The 21,924-nt window shown below is 37.3% G+C and overlaps 1 protein-coding gene across 5 annotated transcripts; it reads left to right on the forward strand.

Annotated features, from left to right (window-relative positions):
- The first annotated feature begins 1,816 nt into the window (after positions 1-1,816).
- On the forward strand, positions 1,817-21,332 carry tent4a (terminal nucleotidyltransferase 4A). Of its 5 annotated transcripts, none has more exons than XM_079879190.1 (13): positions 1,817-2,771; positions 6,606-6,729; positions 6,843-6,889; positions 7,724-7,844; positions 7,992-8,099; positions 10,698-10,826; positions 11,075-11,288; positions 12,322-12,448; positions 12,543-12,649; positions 13,952-14,133; positions 15,670-15,816; positions 15,908-15,961; positions 18,827-21,332. In XM_079879190.1, exons 1-13 carry the CDS (start codon positions 2,068-2,070, stop codon positions 18,974-18,976), a joined length of 2,214 nt encoding a protein of 737 aa, XP_079735316.1. In that variant the 5' UTR covers positions 1,817-2,067; the 3' UTR covers positions 18,977-21,332. The 5 variants fall into 5 exon arrangements, with proteins under 5 accessions (XP_079735316.1, XP_079735314.1, XP_079735315.1 ...); XM_079879188.1 differs by having other exon boundaries at positions 15,908-16,063; positions 18,827-19,540; XM_079879189.1 differs by having other exon boundaries at positions 15,908-16,063; positions 18,830-19,109.
- The last annotated feature ends 592 nt before the right edge of the window (positions 21,333-21,924 follow it).

Below are 21,924 nucleotides of genomic sequence, written 5' to 3' on the forward strand. Positions count from 1 at the left end.
AAGCAATGATGAAATCCCCCTGCAAACCACATTGCACGCATACGTGACCTTTTGCAACACCTAGCAACTTAACGTAAGGCTTTGAGTAATGTAGGTGAATGCTAGAGCTTGTTATAACACTGAAGAGCAGCAGGATGCACAATCCGCTGTATGGATTAACCATCTCTGCGTTTCTGCATGTGCTGTGACAATGAGCACACAAGATGTCTGTTCTGACTGTGAGGGGCTTCCTTCCCACACCGTACACACATGCTGCACGTGAGCTGAAGGCAAAGCACTCCTTGCGTAATCACAGTGGGAGGAGCTTATCTGCTCTCTTCAACATGTCAGATTATGATTTATTATTACCAACAGAGAAACCCTGTTCTTTCCTCGAAAGCATGATGGCAATTTAACATTTAGGCTTGCCTTTTATTTCCAGTCTTGCTTGCTTATTAGGATTTTTTTTTAATGTCATTTGCAGTAAAAGGGAAAATTGATTTCAAATTAGAGCGTGAAATTGTTTTACTTCCTTGAAATGAATGCATATTTTTCATAGTTTTATCAGACTGGCATTGCTTCCTTTTGCATATTTCTGTGTACATCTTTAAAAAAAAATGTCTTTTAAGGGACAGGTCACCCAAAAATGAAAATTCTGTCATCATTTACTCACCCTTATGTTGTTCCAAACCTGTATGAGATTCTTCTGTTGAACACAAAAGAAGATATTTTGAGGAATGTTGGTAACCCGACAGTTGACACAAGCCACTGACTTTCATAGTATTTTTATTTATTTTTTTGTACTATGGAAGTCAGTGGCTACCGTCAACTGTTTGATTACCAACATTATTCAAAATATCTTCTTTTTAGTTCAACAGAAGAAAGAAACTCATACAGGTTTAGAACAACATAAGGGTGAGTAAAATGACAGAATTTTCATTTTTGGGTGAACTATCCCTTTAAGGATTTGCTTACCATATTATTTACCATTAAAATACTGGTTTTCAGCTTGAACTTCACATCAGGAACTGGATGGTTTTTTCCAGTAACACATTCTGCATCTGGAGAACTTCTGCAGCATCAAGAAAACAGCTTTGTTGCGTGTATTACTATTTTTTTTAAATGGAAGAATGTATTAAAAAAAAATAGATTAATCATAATTATTAATTATTTTTGATGTCCATCCATCAAAACAATTAATCATGATTAATCTCTATAGATTTTTAAGGCCATAGTTTCTGTTGATAAAAATTCTGTTTAGTTTTTTGAATTTCAGCAAAAGTAGGCCTACAAGAGAGAAAAAATCCGCCTTGATAAGGAAGCCTTCGATTACTGACTAGAAAGTTTGATGAATGACCTTGAAGTAAGATTAGCCACCAAAACAGATTTTAATCTTTAATCTCAAAAATAGTCAATTTAAATAGGCTACTTTTAGATAGTAGATGTCCACTTATTTTTGCCTTTTCCACAATATTTGACAATGCAACATTGTATAATATTATATATCAATGCACATAATGCTACTTTATGATATTAAACAAAGATTCTCTCTTCATTATTATTGCGCACATCAACAAGAACGCGGCCATTTACAATCATGAAGCTGCCGTCGTCGCTGCTCACTGAGCGCGCGCTGCGTTTTATCGCGTCGCGGAGTCGCGATGCAGATTGGTTTTAGCCAGGGTTGTAAATTCAAATGTGTCCTCGCTTGGATGCCGGTTAGAAGGGTGGGGTTGCTGAGCCTGAATAGACTCCGATTGCGCCTGCTCGGTGTGGAGTTGTGTGGGGGTGTGTGCTGTCCCGATGGTTTAAATCCTACACATGCGTACTGGATTTCGGGGTTCAAGGGAATATACGCCATATTGGAAACACTGTATAGTTTAGCTAACAGTTTAGCTAGCGGGGGGAAAAGAGCCACTAATTGATTCCCGTTGGTCGGTTGTGGCGTTTGACACGTCGTTATTTTCCCTGTCGTCTCGCGTAACCCAGTTTACAGGCACATTCTCGCAGTCCGGACTCAAACTTATCCGCTGAACGGGGTGAAAAGGCGTTCGTTTGTTTGACAGGGCTGTTAGAAAGACAAGTTGAATGGATCCGAGGGTCGCTTGGATTCAGCCGGAACAGAAAGGTCCTGCGAACGCTTTATGGATGCGTGTGTGGGAAACGTCTCAGGTAAACCGGACTAACACAGGTCAGCACCAGAACCACCATCACCACCACAACAACATATGTGTCAATTCTCCTGCGTTTGACGTTTATAAGACTGTAGCGTCCAATGCAAATAACAGCACTATCATTAAAAACAACAGCACTGCGATCCCGGGTAGCGGCTCTGTGGCTCACCCGTTAAATGGAAACACGGGAGACGGCGATATGACCCAAAAGACCGGCTCGGTGGTGGATTTGGCGTCCAGTTGCTCTAAAATAAGGACTACAAGCCCTAATGTGATCGCTGGGAATATGAACAAGGGCCATCCATTTTTTACTTGCAGCGAGAACGTGTTGAATAATGTCAACCATCATCATCATCATCATCCTCCTCATCCTCATCTACGGCATTTCAATCAAGAGCAGCAGCAGCAGCAGCAGCAGAGTTGCATGAAGCGCCACCCGTCCCATCCAGCAGCGATTCACAACCACCATCACCACCACCATCATCCGGGCCGGAGGAAAAGCGATAATAAGGCCAGCACCTATGGGATAAACTACTTGCTCTCTAACTGGACTAACGGCAATTATGAGAACTCCGGCACGCCGTGGAAGACGAGGAAATATAACCCAGGGGTTGACGGGTGAGATGAGCTTGATTTATAACAGCAGCAGCGCTCGTTATAATGTTACGCTATTTATTTTTTTCTGTGGCCTTATGCGTGTGATAAAGTGTCACTGGGCCTTTTTTTACGTGTTGGACTGGGACTTTAGCTTTAGCACGATAGCCGGTTGTCCTATGTTTGGTGGGTTGGGTCACTTGTGGAATGTGTGTGACTGTGCGTGTGTTAGCAGTTGTAGGCTAGCGATGTCATATTCGTCAACGAATCGTTCTTTTGAGTCGGATCTCTTCCGGTCTGTACGATTCATTCACGAATTGAATTGAATCATTCGGAGTTACGTTGAGTGAACACCCACTGATTCGCTGAACTAAGAACCGTACATTTTATTTAAGCGAATTTCTTTTAATGCACTGAATCATAGTAGAAAAAAAAAAAACTAACATGGGACACATCAAATTACAATAAACATCCTTATTATTAATAAGGCTTACAAATAATAATAGGCGTTTTGGAACGTTGTAAAGTGCAACAGGCTGGTTCCGAAAAAAAAAAAAAAATCCTGTACATTTTCTCCGTGAGCGGATTTGGTTTTTTCAGTATCTTATATAAACCTAAAGACCGATCTACTGTGAGCTACGAGTAGGGCTGCACGATAATAGTTATACTGATAATCACGATTATTTTGTTCAAATTATAATCGCGATTTATTCTCATTTGAGAAATTACAGAGAAAAAGTTTTATATATATATATATATATATATATATATATATATATATATATATATATATATATATATGATAGTGTAACGATACCCTCATGTCACGATTCGATACATATGATACTGAACTCACCCACAATACGATATTACTGCTATACTCCAAGATATATGGTGAAAGTTTAACAAAAAATTTACTGTTGATTAAAATGCTAAATTTGATTTTACATTGGGGGTGGAAATGAATAGACTTGGACTTAGTCCGGGTAACCCAATGCACAGGACAATGGTGACACCAGAATAAAAATATTGATGATTCTGAAGCTGAAAATACAGAATTATTTTAGACGAATATGCTTGCACTCTGTTACTGGCTAGATAAATTTAAAATAATGTAGACCACTTTTTACTGGTAACATAAGATATTTTGCATTATCAGGACACAAAAATATTCCACCATTATAATACATTATATTCAACATTATAGCCTAGTAGTTTATTGTAGTACTGACACTAAAACTCAGTAAACTCGAATTTTTTCTCACACAGAAATTTTCTTTTTGGGTGAATATCCACGATACATACTGATGCATTTTTGTGTTGCGATATAGGCTATTGTGGCACGATATATTGTATATATGTGTATGTATGTGTGTGTGTGTATATGTGTATATATAGGCCTATATATATATATTATGTATATGTATGTGTGTGTGTGTGTATGTATGTATTATATATTGTTACAATTTTGTGTTAATTTGCATATTTTGTACAAAGTATACATCATTAATAATGTGTATATTGAATTTGGTCTTTTAAAATCCCTGTCTCACTACATTAGTACTTACAACAAATCTGGTAAAAATGACTGTCAGGCAGTGGAGGAAAGCCTTGATTTGCCCTCCAGGTGGGTGTTCCTATAAGGGTAACACATCACGTGAAAACTATGAATTAGGCTAACTGTCTGGTTTTTACAACTTCCACTCAGGAGCAAAAATCTGCCTTTAAATTTGAAAGAAATAAAGATTTGACATTTATCGTGATAATTATCGATATCGACTAATATGAAGAAATTTATTTATTTATTTTGCCATATTGTCCAGCCCTAATTCACATTATCACAGAAGTACCTGGATAAAAGTTTAGGTTACACTTTATTTTACAGTATGTGCACTTGCAGTGTAGTTACCGAAGAAAGTACTGGTAATATAATGTAACTACATGAGTTACCGTTAGTTACGGTTAGTACCTAGTTATAACCCAGTTATTATAATTGCTTTAAGTGCATAGTACGTATATACGCGGAGCAGGACTGTAAAATAAAGTGCTACCAAAGTTTATAATTCTATATAAACACTGATGTCAACAGTAGCGATCAAAATAGGGGCAAATCACATTTTGAAAGTAACTTGTCGCTTTAATTAACGATTGTATTGATTACATGGTTATGCCACTAGGCGGCAAGCGACTTAAAAAAAAATTGTGTTCAAAAACGCTGATTCATCCAGTAATGAAACAAGTGAAGTCTTTGAGTGAGTCATTCAAACAAATTAAGTAATTAACTCAAATAAATTAAGCATTTTAAATAGACTGCACCAGTTAATATTTTGTCAGAACCTCAAAGTTATGCTATTTTGTTCAATTGTCTTTTCAGAATCGTCATTCTTAATTTATTCAGAATCGTGCAGCTCTACTTTTAACTTTATGTTTGTTACATTTGTTGTCATCCGTCTATTGCTGTTGGCTGGGTTCATGATTTTAGTGTTTGCTGATTTATGATTGGCCCTGTCCCAAATGGCAGTCTAAGCACTCGCGGTCTTCCTACGAGTCCGCACTTTTGTGACGTAACACCGCTTTGCGGGAAGTGCGGGCTCGGCAAAAGTGCGTTTCGAGGGCGCATATCGACTGCATAGACTCGTGAGTCTATCGACTCATGAGCACCCTTCTGAGACCTAAAATGACAACTGGGACACCCTAAGGTTTCATGGACTTAACGGATGCTCGCACGCGTGGCAGCCATTGTAAGTCCACTAGACCGAAAGTGCATATGAAGTGTGCCATTTGGGACAGGGCCTTTATTGCACTGGGCACTTAATACAATAATACAAAATATGTTTGAGTCTTTAGTAACCCAGCAATTGTAGGCTTGCATAAGAAGGGATGAATCTGTTGCATGAACTTGTTATATTTGTGGTGGATGGTTGGAGACCTCTGGAATTTTTCCACAAAAGATTCTTGAAACAAGTGAGGCTGGAACTGTGTCTCTCAACCTTGTGAGTGGCCTATCTAGTCCTAGAAAGCATTTCTGTGTATAGGTGCAAAAGGCTGTTTAGGTATAGGCTGCGTTTTAAAATTCGTAGCAGTCTTTGTTTGATTTGAGTTTTTGTTGTTTACTCCAATTATAAGTGTAGCCTGTAAGCAACTGTAAGTTATCTTAAAGTTTAGTTAATTCAGAGACATTGGTTCAGGACAGACTACAAGTGTTGAATATGACAGATTTTTTGAGAGATTAAAAAAAAAACCTAATAAAAATCTAGTCAGCTCATCAAAGCTCACCAGATGTTTTACATTGAGGGGGACCGAATGTAAATGTTCATGAATCAAGTAATTATATAACTCATTTTAATTAACCACTGCACTAAATTTTGAATTCACTGCACTTATTGCTTATTTTTTCTGTTTGGTTAAGTTTTTAATTGATTAGGGTTACCTACATAATGGGTTTTTTTACACATGAATTTGTCAGCACATCATAATTTTTACTCTATTGTATTGTACTGGGGGATCATTTCCATGTTGCAAACATTAAATACTTCTGGCATTTGATTTTATCCATCGGGAATTGATTGGATTATGAAACGTGGCTGTTTCCGTACCAAAATGGAGCCAGATGAATGTGAGTTTGCTAAAAAATGCCTAAACCCCTATTGGTACACATTTAACCAATCAAGTTCTTAATCTTGTGGCCCAAGTATACTTATTGTACAGGTTGTTAATGGATTTAAAAAAAAAAAGTAATCTATAAAAACAAATCTCAAGATTCTTGCTTCATGAGTTGTTTATGTGATAGATCTGCATGAATGGCTTCTTAAATTGTATCAACTTCATTTCCATAATTCCCTTCTTCATTTTTCCAAGGTTGCATGAAGAAATCATGGACTTTTACAATTTTATGTCTCCTCGTCCTGAGGAGGCCACAATGAGACAGGAGGTGGTGGACAGGATAGAGTCGGTCATCAAGGAGTTGTGGCCTACCGCTGATGTAAGCAAGCTTAGAGCTGATGTGTATATATATTTAAAAAAAATGGGCTATTGGCATTATAAATGATTAGCCCAAATATACAAATGTAATTGTTTTTACTTTTATGTATTTAGGTCCAGGTTTTTGGCAGCTTTAGCACTGGACTCTTTCTCCCAACCAGGTAAATGAACATGTGCAACAGTGTGTTTGATCTTGCACATTAACACAACAGTGATATTTTGAACAGAACACTAAGCCGTTTTCAACAAGCACAATGTTGCTCTTGTGATCTGTTGTTGCTGTACGGTCATAACACTATTCTCAGTAAGATGACTCTCACAGAAGGATGGGATGTGACCAAATACATCACAATCATAGCGCGCTAGCCTTTTTTGGCTCTGAGCTGTCTTTCAGGAACTGAGCAAACATTTTATGATAATTTGTTAAATCTGTGGCCCAGTTTCACAGACAGGGCTTAGATTAAGCCAGGATTAGGCCTTAGTTCAATTAGCACATTTAAGTAGCTTTTTTTTTATTTGTTTTAAATGTTCCTTATTAAAAAAATAAAAAAAAACATTACTTGTGTACATCTTGAGACAAAACAATAGCAGTGACTTTAAGTTTTGTCAGTGCAAGTTGTTTTCAGTTAAAACAGCTCAAACACGCATTTTAGTCTGGGACTGGGCTTAAGCCTTGTCTGTGAAACCAGGGGTAAATGTGACTCTGTGTGTGTAGATTTTTGGTTTGTATGTCTCTGAATCCTGAAAGATTTTCCTTGTGTTAAGTCATTAGGCCCCATGTTTTTGGTTGAGCACTATTGAGAAAACAATGAATGTGAGTTTATTTGACAGCAAAAACACTTTGCTGTAAGGTGGTTTTGTTTTCATGTGGAGATCTAGGCCTCCCTTGGGCTTATTGAAAAAAAATGATTTTAACAAATTGCCTAAACAGAAAATTGCAAGGCATTTGTATGTGGGGCTATATGAAAGATTCTGTCTGGTTCTTTTTACTGTAGTGACATTGACCTGGTGGTGTTTGGGAAATGGGAGAAACCACCCCTTCAGCAGTTGGAGCAGGCCCTCAGAAAACACAGTGTGGCAGAACCCTATTCCATCAAAGTTCTCGACAAAGCTACGGTATGTATTTTTCCCTCTACTGTCGATTTAACATTTGCTAAACTCAGTTTAACGGTTTCATATGCTGAGGTTGTTGCTTTTTTGTAACACATTTATGGGTTTCTTGGCAATTAATCATTTTATATTTATATCTTTTGAATTTTGAAGGTACCAATCATCAAACTGACAGATCAGGAGACTGAGGTGAAAGTGGACATTAGTTTCAATGTGGAGACGGGCATCAAAGCTGCTAGCTTCATCAAAGAATATGTGAAGGTAATGTTTAGCTCATTTTGTAAATCTATGTATAGTCCCAGGAGTGAGTCAGATCAGTAATATTGTTGAATATTAAGCATTCCCAACTAAGCAAGCCAGAGGCGACAGTGGCAAGGAACCAAAACTCCATCAGGTGACAAAATGGAGAAAAAAAAACTTGGGAGAAACCAGGCTCAGTCGGGGGGGCTCGTTTTCCTCTGGCCAACGAACGAACACGGTGTCATTATGATTCAGGCTGCATCACATGTCAGAATTTAGATCGGTAGCATTCAAATATTCACCCAGTTCCTTTTGCTTGAAGATCAGATTCATCATGCCGGTATGGAGCCAAAGCTGGCCATAGGGTCTGTGTGGAGGACCTGTCTGGTTCTTTGCTGAGGATCTGTGCCGATGGCTGTCGTGTCAACGAGGCCTTCACAGGGGATTGTCTAGTAGACGCGGTCTCTGCTGACAATCAGGGCTGGGTTTTGGTCGTGTCTAGGTGCAGATCCACCATCTGATCTGGACCGGATCCGGCTGACTACGGTAACCCCGGGATAAGGATGAGACAGACAGACACTAACATTAGCATAGATGCTATTCTTCTTACAATGTAACAAGTACATTGGGTGTTATGGGAAGTGTTCTTGGTTCCGGTCGACCTCATTTATGCAGCCTAACAAATCATTTAACTGATTTGAATAATAGAAATTGATAATGTGTTATGCGTAAAGAGATTTTTTTTTTTAGTCTAGATTTAAGCTGACAGCGTGTGTCTGCTTCCCAAACAAGGCTAGGAAGACTATTCCAGAGTTTAGGTGCTAAATAGGAAAAGGATCTACTGCCTGCAGGTGATTTTGATATTCTAGGTAATGGTATTATCAACTGGCCAGAATTTTGAGATTGCAATAGAGACGTGAAGGACTATAATGCGTTATGTCTCTTACAACTTTTGTGGTAGTACAAAAATGCCAAAGTTTGATTAGTCAAAATTAATTTGTTTTATTTTTGTGAATTGTTTAGCTGCTAATGGAAAAGCATGAAAAAATCACGATGGTCTTAATGTTGTGAAAAGTGGTGTTATGCAACGGACCACTGAGTATGTGTGATGCTGGTTATGACGTGCTGTTTGTCCAAAATATTCAGGGAAAAAACAACTGATTTTTCATATGTGAAATACTTCATGGCCTGATAAAGTTTTTCAGTTCATTTGCCACACCTGCTAATAGCAAGAAGTAACCTTTTTTTTTTTTTTTTTTTTGATCCTGCTTGTATTTACATGTTCTGTGTGTCCTAGATGTACTCCTTGTTTGCTGATCTCATGTCAGTCTTATAGTGGCATTGTTTGACTAGAGGAGGAGGGTGAAGCATAACTTAAACATCTGTCAGCAAGCTTTCAACACAGAATTTTGAATAAGGAGATGACCTTCATAGCTCTCATCTGTGCAACCACAAGAATATAGTACCATTGAATATATGATAGTATTGTACAGTTGCAATAAAATATATGACGATTCAATTTACAGCACCTTCATAAATTGAACAAAAACATAAGGCGAATATAGCTACAAGCAGCAATTCTGGGCCAAACACCAAAGGCACTGCAGGTACAACAAATACAGCAAGCACATCAAACAACACAAGGAGCTTTCAGAAGGACTGCAATGTACATCACATAGCATGTTTTCTTGTATCCGTATTCAACGTAGGCCTGTTATAGTTTGTAGGAGTGGAAAACTGTTTTTCAAATACTTCCACATGGCGGGTGAGCAAAATGTTGGAAAATGACAAATAAGATGTTGTTGAAATTGGCATAAATCAAGGAAGACGTAGAGATAATTCATTTTTTTAAAGTTATGCGATTTTTTTTGTAAAAAGCCCAACTCGGTGGCGCTGTCTGAATACAATACATTTTAAAATGCCGAATACTGTAATGGGTCTTAATGTAAGGTGTTGAATGTGATCAACATGAGTAGAGTAATCGTGTGTAATAAGAATTTAGTTTATAGGACAGAAGAAAAGTGAATATTTGAACTGGTGATGTGTATATATAAATTTGGTCCTAGAGACCACAAAGTTGGTCAGGGTTTTATTCAAAACCACCCCAATAAATATGCCAAATTTCATAATTTTCCTATCCATGGTTCATAAGGTGCCATACACTCCCACTGGGGAGGAATAATAAGAATACTCTCAATTATACGCATCATTAGGGAATGAGACCCAAAGTCTTTAAGACGATGTTGATCTTACATGGAGGAATGCAAGATTTATTGGCCTGTCTCCAGTTATCATAACACATTACCTCATGTAAATATTTCTGCTGCTTCTGAACAGCTGGATGTTATCTCCAGTGAAAGACAGCTGCATATGCAATTGCCATGTTTTAGGCTTTTGAAAACACATAAATGTGCAAGACTTCTCAGAAACCCGTTTGATATTCCTGATGTCAACATGTAATGACACTGTTTTCGTAAAAAGATTAGAATGGTGAAATCTTTGATGTAATCTTATCTCAAGTGGTCACGGAGTCGCCTTTGAGTTGCTTCTTAATGCCTGGTGTAAACTGTCTTTTTTATGTTTTAAAGTCTTAAATATCTTTTTTTCCCTCCCACACAGAAGTATACCGTGCTGCCTTATTTAATCTTCGTGCTGAAACAGTTCCTGCTACAGCGAGACCTCAATGAAGTCTTCACAGGAGGAATCAGCTCCTACAGTCTAATACTGATGGTCATCAGCTTCTTACAGGTGCAACATTAGCAGCCAGTCTAGTTCTCAAGCGTGTAAACTGTTTCGACATTTAGGCGAAGAGAAGAACCATAGTGTTTCACATCAAAAATAACTTGTTCTTGTCTTATTTGGAGATCTGTCATTGTCAAGCATATTTTCCTATCTTTGTTTGACTGCATCAGCCACACTCATTTCATAAATGACTGTGCCAAACAAATAAAGAGAATGTCTCGACTTGCCTGCTGATGTTTGGTTTACACTTGCAGTTACACCCAAGAATTGATGCCAGGAATCCCAACATGAACCTTGGCATTCTGCTCATTGAGTTTTTTGAGCTGTATGGAAGACACTTCAACTACCTGAAGACAGGCATCAGGATAAAGAACGGTGGTGCTTACATGGCTAAAGAGGACATCATGAAGGCCATGAGTAATGGCTACAGGCCCTCCATGCTGTGTATTGAGGACCCTCTTCTTCCTGGTATAATTGCAAGCTATTTATTCAAAAATTGCTCCATTAATGCAAAACCTAGTGAGCTTCTTACTGTCTACTACCTTCTGAGGCAGCGTCCTTTCTGAATTGAAACTTTATAAGTGACCAGTTTAACTAATTCCTCACATGAAGCACACCGAGACTGATCCCGCAATTGATTTCAATAGAGTTTGGTCTTAGCATGTTTGCGAATGAGACTTTGAAGAAACAAATTGTGTCCGATAATATTGTACTATTTGGTAGGGCTGGGTATTCACATGCTTGCAATTCGATATTGATTAATTTGGATATATATACGATATATATAACGCTCTTAGCTTTACAGGGAAATAGTTGGTTCTACATTATTAATGTATATTCATATCAATTCTCATATTCCTATAATAAGAATAATCAAGAAATTGGAAGTATTAACATATTCCTATGAATGCACTTCAATACAGAATCAATCGTTAATCGAAATTTAATTTAATCAAATCTCATTGTGAATCGAATATTCTGCATTCGAAAAATCATTCCTGAATTGAATCAAAAATCTTATCAATTGTGAATCGAATCGATTCACTGTCTACCCAAATATTTACACTCCCATAATTAAAATATTAGCACATAAAGACACTAATTAAATTCTATCACCATATATTTTGGTAGATTTTGTTCTCTCAACTTTAATTGTTTTGGATTTTACATAGTCACCCATGCTTTCCACAATACATTTGTTGTATTGTCTTTTCCTGGAATCTAAATTTGGCCAAAACACAGAATCTCTTAAAAGGCAGCTGCCTATATTTTAAGACAGACTTTAAGGAATCATTAGCATTAGCTTCAGATGCAATGCTGTCATTGATGTGACACTTTAGGAATTGCTTGAGAAAATGAGATGTTCTGTCTCATTATTTGCATTTAGGCATTACTGAATTTCTTTTAAACTTAACCAAACAACTTGCAGTAAATTACTTTTTCTTAAGTATAAAGAACTAATATATGTACTTATTTTCCTTTTCTTTGTGTGACTGCTCAGGTAATGATGTGGGCAGAAGCTCTTATGGTGCCATGCAGGTGAAGGAGGCTTTCGACTATGCGTATATAATACTGGGTCACGCCGTCTCACCTCTTGCACGTTCGTACCCCAACAAAGACAGCGACAGGTACAGCTCTCATGGACATACAAACATGTTTGTATTGTATAATTCTTTTCAACATTCAGTTTTATTTAATATGTCATTTATCTTGTCCCATCAGCACTTTGGGCCGCATTATTAAAGTCACCCAGGAAGTCATTGACTACAGAGAGTGGATCATAAAGAAGTGGGGTGGCAGACACAACTCCCGCTTGGAGAGGAATCCAGGTACGTCTCAATGTGAAGAATTTCTCAGAATATATCTAATGACTGCAGATACTAGGTGAATTTCATTTGTTTGTTTTTGATTGTACTTCATAATGTCTCCCGGTGCAATAAGTTCTCATTGAAAAGGCATTATAGATAGTCACTGATGTCCTGGGGTGGAGTGTGTTCCAAAAGTTTTACAGCATTGTAATGATGCCTTTTAAGATATTGCAAGGCCCCAAACTCCATGCAGGGCCACAGCATAGCATTGATCCTTAAGAAAAGGCAGTCCCAGAATGTGAATACAAAAAGGTGTTCCACTTGTCCTTCTGTAGAAACTAGCAATGACCATAGATTAAAATAAGTAACTAAAGTAATTATAATTACAGTTTAAACTTTCAAAGTTTTAGAAGCCACACATTTTAAGAGCTGAATGTTCTTCAGGGATCCCACTCTTTTTAATCAATGAATTTAGGTTATTTCTTCAGACGTTTGTGATGTACTGGATAAGGTTTTTCGAAAATCGTTTTTACTCAATTTCTACTCAAAATATTATGTAGCTTCGCATGACTAGAAAAACATTTATTCCTTATGAAAGTGGCTAAGGTGTTTTCATCATTTACATGACTTTTCAATCTTTTTAAGTTACCCAGGTTTTTCTAGACCGTGGGAATCCTGGTTCTTCAGAGCCAAAAAAAAGGGTGTGAAATAAAACATGAAAATCTATTTCGGATTATTTTACTGCTTGTTTTGCCGTATTTTAAATCAAGTCGTTTTGAGGCCCCCTAGTGGAAGTCGCTGTCCTAGATGTTGATCGAAGTAAGATATGACTTATGAATGTATCAAAAGTAATTCAAATAAATGAAACCTGCTATTCTGCCCAATAAAATAATAACATTTCATTGGTCAATGAATGCCTATGTTGCAGAACTTCTGATTGCAGTGATGAAGTGCCACTTTGGCAAACCCTTTCATTTTGTCCTCTGTCCTTGCAATGCATTAATATAAATTGGATTTGAAACATTTTCTGACAAAGTGTAGCTTTGTAGGTGCCCTAGAAGTGAGAAAGTGTCCTCCTCAACAGCATTTTATCCCTTTCACACATCTTATTCATGACTGTGACTGTGATTAATATGTTATATTAAACTAAAGCTTGATAGATCAATTTGATAATGTGACCTTTTGAAATGTGGCCGTCGAAGTCTGGTTTGACAGACGGATAGTTTCTTTGCAGTGAATCTGCTTATTTAAATTCAGCCATGTTTCAAATGGAACCTGCTTTGATTTGGCTGACGTTTTGATGGCTTTTGCATGCACATGCAGGTCCATCTCATAAAGACTCAGTGGATCAGGTAGAGACGGTCACACTGCTGGGTGTAGGTGTGGAGGACCAGCAGCAGAGGGACTCTGTGTCCCCTCACAGCGCAGACTCACCCATGTCCCTGTCCAGCCCTCAACAGCACTCCTCTGCCTCTTCTGCGTCCTCGATGTCAGGCAGCGATATCGTAAGCATCATCCTTCATCTGTGTCCGTACTTTAACCCTATAAAGCCTACTCATACATCGTATTTATGCCAAATTATCCTTTAAATGATTATAACTTAAACCTGTTATACATCCCTTCTATATCCCACTGTACGAAAGGGCTTTCCCACAACTAAAAGGGCTTTAGTATAATTATAAAAATCAGTAATTCTTTCACAGAAAAAAAGACGTGTGTACAACAAACTTAAGGTGGATATTTTTACAAGTAAATATAAGAATAACATTTATATTATAGTAATTTTCCAAGATGAACACTTACTGGACTGAAACAACTTAGTTTTACTTAATTAACTTTTTTATGTTTTTATTTTTTATATAATAATCCTGAAATGTGAGCATTAAATATAGGGCTGCACAATTCTTGTTGAATTGAGAATCGTTATATATATATATATATATATATATATATATATATATATAATTAAATTGAATTAAAAAAAAAATATGTTAGAATGAATGACTTACTCAGACTTCACTTGTTTCATTACTGGATGAAGCAGCCTTTTTGAATGAATCTTTTTAATGATTCAATAAAATAAATTTAAGTCACTTGTCACCACCTACTGGTGTAACAATGTAATAGATACAATCTTTTTATGAAGCATCGTTACTTTTAAAAAACGATTTACTCTTATTTTGATCGCTACCGTTGACGTTAGTGTCTGACTTTTATCCTAGTACTTCTGTTACAATAATTCAAATTATCACAGAAGTAATGATGATGTATGGCTGAACAGACTGTGAAGATGTTTCATACCTAGCCTACATGACAATTGCTCTCTCTGGCACAGCGGCAGCGCGAACGCAGATTTGAGTGTTCCGCTCTGGTCGAACTTGTCAGGTTTAATAAACCTAGCTGATTCATTGTCATTTAGGAATTAGATCACGTGGATGTTGGAATCGAAAATGTGATCTTTTAATGATTAACCGTGCAGCTGTAGTGATACATCGGCTGTTGAGGAACATTTATTTGTAAATCTCTCAATTGTATTGAAATGGATTGGATGTTTTGACCCTCCACAATAGAAACGAAAGAGTTTTGATAGTAAGATGATATTTAAATGCTTAGATTTATTACCCATTATTGGAAGATATAGGAAAAAATTAGATGTATATGCATTTTATGTAAGTAGTCTGCTATAAGATCTCATTGATTTACATTACAAGCTATCAGGATTTCATCTTACGCTTTGGCCATATAAATATCAGCGACTGCACCAAATTGCATAATTTTTGAGGTGAAAAAATTGAGGTGTGCTATGAGTAAACTGAGCTTCATATTCTTACTATATTATATTATATTATATGAACCATAAAAGCCTAATCCATCATATGATACTCAACAAAAATATAAAAAAAAAATTTGTCTAAAGGTTCAACAAACTGTTACATAAAAAAAAAAGGAAAAAAAAAGATTATTTCTTGTGTCAGACTTTACAGGGCTAATATGCCTTAGATTGTCATTCCCTCTCACATAACTGACTTCTGCTCCTCCAGGACTCTGACTCCACACCGTATGTCACTCCACCTGTAGCCCCCTTCCCTCTCCAGATTCTGCCGGCGGGACCCCTGTCATCAGCGCTTCAGATGGGCACGGGCAAAGCCAGCATCACGGCAGCACTCACCATGCCTCCGGCCCCCCAGGTGAGGGGCGATTTTGGTCTGGTAGCTAATTGTGATGATGATGACTGGCATGTTCTTGAATCCAACTTCCCCTCTCTCTCTGTTTCTGTAGGCGAGAGTGTCAATCCCAGGCAATCTTTCTCTCCACGCTCTACCTGGCAGACAGGTGTGTATGGCAGATGGACCACCCCCATACCTCCACATGCCCCCCCCTGCAGTCCCCCCAGCTCCCCCCAGCCCTCTACCCAGTCCCCACCATCATCCAAAGGTAGGCTGTCCCACGTGCGCTCTCCTCTACATGCTGTATCTTGACAGTGAGCCCAACTTTCCCTCCTTCATCTAGACTTCACAGACTAGTTTAATGACAGTATAGGGTACAATTATGAAATTTAATGCCCACCTTGGTGTTAATGTAATGTCCAAACAGGAGCATTCAATAAGACGGTGTTTTGAGAAGTTTATTTTAATAACTTGCTCTGTATGTATATATTTTTGTAATTAATAATAGAGAAACATTAAATTTTAATTAAATACACTTTTCATAATAAATATCATTTTAAAAAGCTGCTGTACCTAAAACAATGCCATACAATAAGTATGATGATTGAAATGGCCAACAATTACTTAGAAAACATAACATTTTGCAGTTTATTTATAATACTATTATTTCATTCATGGATTACTTGTGACAGCGCTGCATGCATCTTCAGAACACTCTTATCACGTGAGCCTTGCCCGGTACCTTTTTTGTAATTGTTTTTTTTTTTTTAAGAATTTTGACAATGCGTTGTTGTAAGAATGTGATATGGCTTAGTGCAATCATCAAATCGCAACGGTTGTGATGTAATTATATAAATATATAGTCTGACGCACTGCGTGCTTAAAGTGCCCCATTATGCTATTTTAAAGTTTCCTAATGTTGTTTTGGAGTCTCCTACTACATGTTTACATGCATCAAAGATCAAAAAACTGTTTAATTTCCTCATAATATACATTTGCACATCACCACATTTTCAATAATTCTCTAATGACTCATCAGATGAATCAATCTCTCTAAATCCCTCCTTTCCGCGAGAAACTCTTCTCTGGTTGGCCAGACAGCTCAGTCTGTTGTGATTGGTTTACCGCGTACAGCATGCGTGTCGAAAACAAAAACGCCCCTTTGCCATAACAACGTCAGGTGTGCGTGTCCTGAGGCTTCCTACACCGTAAACTAAACACAGTAATGAACAATGACGTTGATTTTACCATATCAATCCAAGCGTGAGTCCGATGATGAAACATTGGAAGAACTAATTATTCAACCCGAACCTCCATCGCAAGGACGACTCGAGCAAGACTCAGTGTTTCTCAGTGATACACTATTCAGTTTGAGGCACATTATGAGATGTTGCAACTGTAATTCCTCACCATCAGCATGAACAAGTGCATGTCCATCAACAAACCGATTATTTTACTTGTAATAATTTATTTACCGAGTATTTTTGTAATAAATTGCGGTGAACGTGGAAACTGTATCAATAACAGTGCATAAATGCAATGTATACATTAGCCGAGCTCTAGCACGAATGACTGATGTAACATAAACGTTGGTAAAACAAATCTTGCTCCATGCTTAATCTTTCCTCAAAGTAGTGAGAACGACAGACAATCTGCATAGACTCAGGTTTAGGTAATAGTGGCCCACAACTGATTAGCAGAAGTATTTCAGTAAGACAGTAATAATGTGAGTTAACCAGTTAGCAGAAGACCTACACAATATAAAACTCAAAACTAAGTATTTTTAACGCCATCTTTCAAGAGCAAGCGGTTTGTGAATCCTGCATTGAACTCAGAGATTTGAGAAGCAGTCATCAGTAAAATAAAGGGAACACAGCAAAAGTTTAGGATTATACTGCTATGATATCGTGGTAAAGATGAATTTTAACCACTGATTCATCACCTGCTCGTCCTTGGGCAGTGAAAATAAAACTGGCTTTACCGTCACATTGTAGAGCACAGCGTCTTCTCGACATGATGCTCTCCAGTATCCACAGGAATCAGCTGCTGGTTTGAGGTTTAAGTTTCCATGGTGTCTGCGCGCGCAATAAGTGGGCGGGCAATATGCTAATGTTTTGTATTGACGTCACAACGAAATGGCTTATGACTCGTTTGAAAAACGATTCATATAATTGTCTCAGTCGACTCTTACTTTTGAAAGACAGTAACTTTATATACGGTGCACTTTCAGATTTAAAACTTTGCAGGATGTTTTCATTTCACTTCGAGTTATGTTACACACTACATGAAAGGTCATTTTCAAAATCCAGAATAGGGGCCCTTTAAGAGTAAAGCCTGTGATTTTCCGCCAAAATAAAAGCTCATTGGTTTATAGATTGAAATTCCTGAGAATTCCATAAATCATTCACATGTTGTGCTTTATTTATTTAATTATTTTAGATATGCCAATCCCTTTCATACGTTTAGGAGGGTGAGTTTTAATGAAAAACATTTCATGTTCACCAAGGCTGCATTTAATTAATCAGAAATACAGTAAAAACAGTAATATTGTGAAATAATTTTAAATAACTGTATTCAATTTTATATACATCTCAAATTGAATAGTTATTTAAAATTATTTCACTATTACTGTTTTTAAAAAAATTTTTTTTGTCATTTAGTCTTGTGATAGCAAAGCTGAATTTTCAGCATTATTACTCCAGTCTTCAGTGTCACATGATCCTTCAGAAATCATTTAATATGCTGATTTGCTCCTCAAGAAACATTTCTATAAATGTTGAAAACCGTTGTTGTGCTTAATATTTAGATACATTTTGTTCATGTCTTTGATTTAATAGAAAGTTCAAAAGAAAATCATTTTGAAATGGACATATTTTGTAACATTATCAATGGCTTACTGTCTTTACCGTAATTAAACGCTGAACTTTAGAATGGTAGTGCATTTGTATTTTAAATTGTGTATATTTAAATCATTTTTTTTTTTCCAGATGCTAGCATGATTCTAAGTTCCCCTATCTTGTCTTATCTCCAGCAGACAGGTCCCAAGTTCCCTCTGAAGAGCTTCCACAATCCCGCCGTGGTGCACAGTCCCGTCCTTTCCAACCGAAGCCACATTCAGTTCAACCGCAACACCTGGCGCCGCAGGAAGAGGGACAGTCTGCCGGCTAGCGTCAGCAGATAAAGACGACGACGCTCCCCTATGGGCGCTCCCTCTCCACTTGCTTCCTCTTTCACCCCTCTGGTCCCATCTTAAAACGATGAGAACTCATTTAGCCCTCCTACTGATGGTGTGAGCACAGAGAGACCAGCGTTTGAAACCCAGCTCCTCGTTCAGTAGTTGTGGTGATGGTGGTGCTAAGTAGTTCAGTCTGCCACTGAATCTGTGCATGTATATGTTGAGACATTTGTTTGTTTTTTTTGACCTGTGCAATCTTCCTGAGGAAGCTTCGAGAACAGGAACTGTTTTTTCGGTCGTCTACTCCACAACTTCCAGGTTGACAGGTGAAACGTTCCTTTTTTGTATGTGTTTCATGCTTCACATTTTTGGTCTAAACGTGACACCCTTCACTTGTGGGACGATCTAGATTCAGTGGATTTCAAGTGTTTGTTGTATCGGGTGAGGATGTGTGTTTCAAAGGTTGTGTGTGTGTGTGTGTGTGTGTGTGTGTGTGTGTGTAACGTTGGCTTCAAATTCTGCACTCAAAGATGCTTCCAGAGACCCCCACCGTATTGACTGTATACATCACGCAACCCTTACTTTTTTGTGCAATAACTTCTTAATTTCTGTATTTTCCTTCACTCTGGAAACATATTTAATTTCTTTTTTGGTTGTTTTTGTGTCCAGCCTTTTGTTTGTTTTGTAAAAATGTTTTTATTTTTGTAATGTTTTTAATTTTGTTCATCGTTTACAGATCCTGTCAGACAGGCTCCTTAAGGGAAAAAAAATCTGTTTTAAAAGAGTTTTTTGAGAGTTTATATTCCTTCTTCCCCTTTTTCTCGGCATAAATTGCACCTGGACAAGAGCAAGTTAAAGCAGCCAGTCTAGATCTCGCAGAACGACTTTCCACTCTTTACCAACAGGTGTCGCCATTTCTCACTTTGTGTTCCCACATTGAGCTTCAGAATCTCAGCTGTTTCTTTTATTCGTCTCGTTCGTTTTGTCATTAAGGTTGTAGTTGTGTGGCATTGAGGCTGTAGGACTTGGGTTTATCAGATTGAGAATCGAAAAAAAGCTTGAGCTCTTGGTCCTAATGCGCTTTCATTTATATGTGTGTCTGTCCTTTTTAAGTCGCTATAGGTAAGTGTGAGATGTGAATTATTTTAGGGAAGCTCTAATGGACGTGCGAGCGGACTCCAGATCAGTGCAGCTTTATGCAAGGTGCCCTAATCGGACCTAGTTCGACTTCTGAATGGGCACCCGAATCAGACTAGCAGAGAAAGGGAATTTATTTTGATTCCTTTCTGGAATCTTGACGTGCATTTATTGCCAGGTACTTGCGCTAATATATGCCTTTTTGGTAATAACCTATTCCTGTACTGTATTGAATTGATTTTTTTTTTTTTTTTTTTTTTTCTGTTTGTATATGGCACACTAAAACTGTATTGCTGTTGCTCAGAACGTCACAGGCATACAGGTTATTGTTACTATGCAAGTGGAGTTTTGAAAATCTCTCTTCCTGTGTCCCTCACGATGGCCATTTGCTTGTAAATCTTGTCAAGAAACTAAATCGGAGTGACCGTCAACGGACTCAGGCCTGAGATCGACGCACATGTGAACAGTTCCTGTATGCAAGTTCAGACTGTTTTAATGGCGGAAAAACACCTGGACGTCTTGTCTGGAGTTTTTGCAATGCAAATATTTCCTCCTGGATATCAATCGGACTACATTTACTGCTGTTACAACGCTACAACCATGTCCTGCAGTCGGTATTGAATGACTTTGACTTGTGTGATGTGTTTTACAAAGTCATATCTGATACAGAGACTGTGGATTGTCCTTGTAACTCTTGACTCACCCGCCTATCAATGCAATAGGGCAAATGTAACTCTAATAGCAGTTTCTGCTTTTAGATAGAACCAGCATCTTTTGCAAAATGAGTCAGACATTGAGGCAACTCTCCCCCTCCTTTCAAATAAGGACCTACTTTATTGGTGATTTGTCTAAATGAAAATGGCTCCGTTTTTCCTGAGTGAATCTGTAGATGTGTTTGAAAGGTGGAAATATTTCACTCTGTAATGGTTTGACCTTTTGAGGTGATGTACTGCTTGATACAGTGTGGCACTCCTCATTGAATATCAATGATGGATTTTAAATGTAAACTTTTTTTTTTTTTTTTTTTTTTTTTTTTTTTTTTTTTTTTGCTGACGTCTGTTATGTCACAGTGGCCAAAAGCACTCCTGAACTTGTCAATCGTTATACTGAAAGCCCTCAATGTGGCCGCAAAGCATCTAAGAGGTCAGACGGAGGAATTGTTTTTGTTTTCCTTCAATATTTTTATGTAATTTTTTTTCTATTTTATTTTTTAAATAAACATCTTAAAACCATGCATGCAGTTGCTTGCGGTTTATTTTTGCTCTTGTTAATAGTTTGAATAAATTCTAAAATGTTCAATCATGCTTTACAGCTCAGCACTGAGAAATGTTAGATTTGTTAAACTGTTACAGGTGTTTTACCACTAGATGGTGAGCTTGCACTTCAGAGATCTTCTGCTCCTAAAACCCCAAAGAGAAAGTTGAGAACAAATTGCTAATAAGGACTACGACTAACACATGGATGTGAGTTTACGTGCATGAATTGTAAAAAAGGTCTAGGCTTTAAGTTATAGTTAAAAATTCATGTTTTAAGCATGAACTGTGTGTTGTAGAACAGTTATTTTAGTAGTATTTTACATTTTTATATTTTCCATTTTAATTGTAAAGTTTTAGTGATTGTGTTTTTTTTTAAGTCTGTATAATATATATATATTTATTTAGTTAAATAAAATGAATAATTTTGCTTTAGCAGCTAACTGAAATAAAATAAGTTTATATATTATAATTTCAGTTAATGGCAGTCAAGTAATGAATTTTGTGTTTTAAGTTTCAGTTATAGTAACCCTGGTAGAACAAAATGTGAGTCAAGTATTAACT

Source organism: Squalius cephalus (genome assembly GCF_949319135.1).
Source record: "Squalius cephalus genome assembly, chromosome: 8".
Classification (NCBI taxonomy): Eukaryota; Metazoa; Chordata; class Actinopteri; order Cypriniformes; family Leuciscidae; genus Squalius; species Squalius cephalus.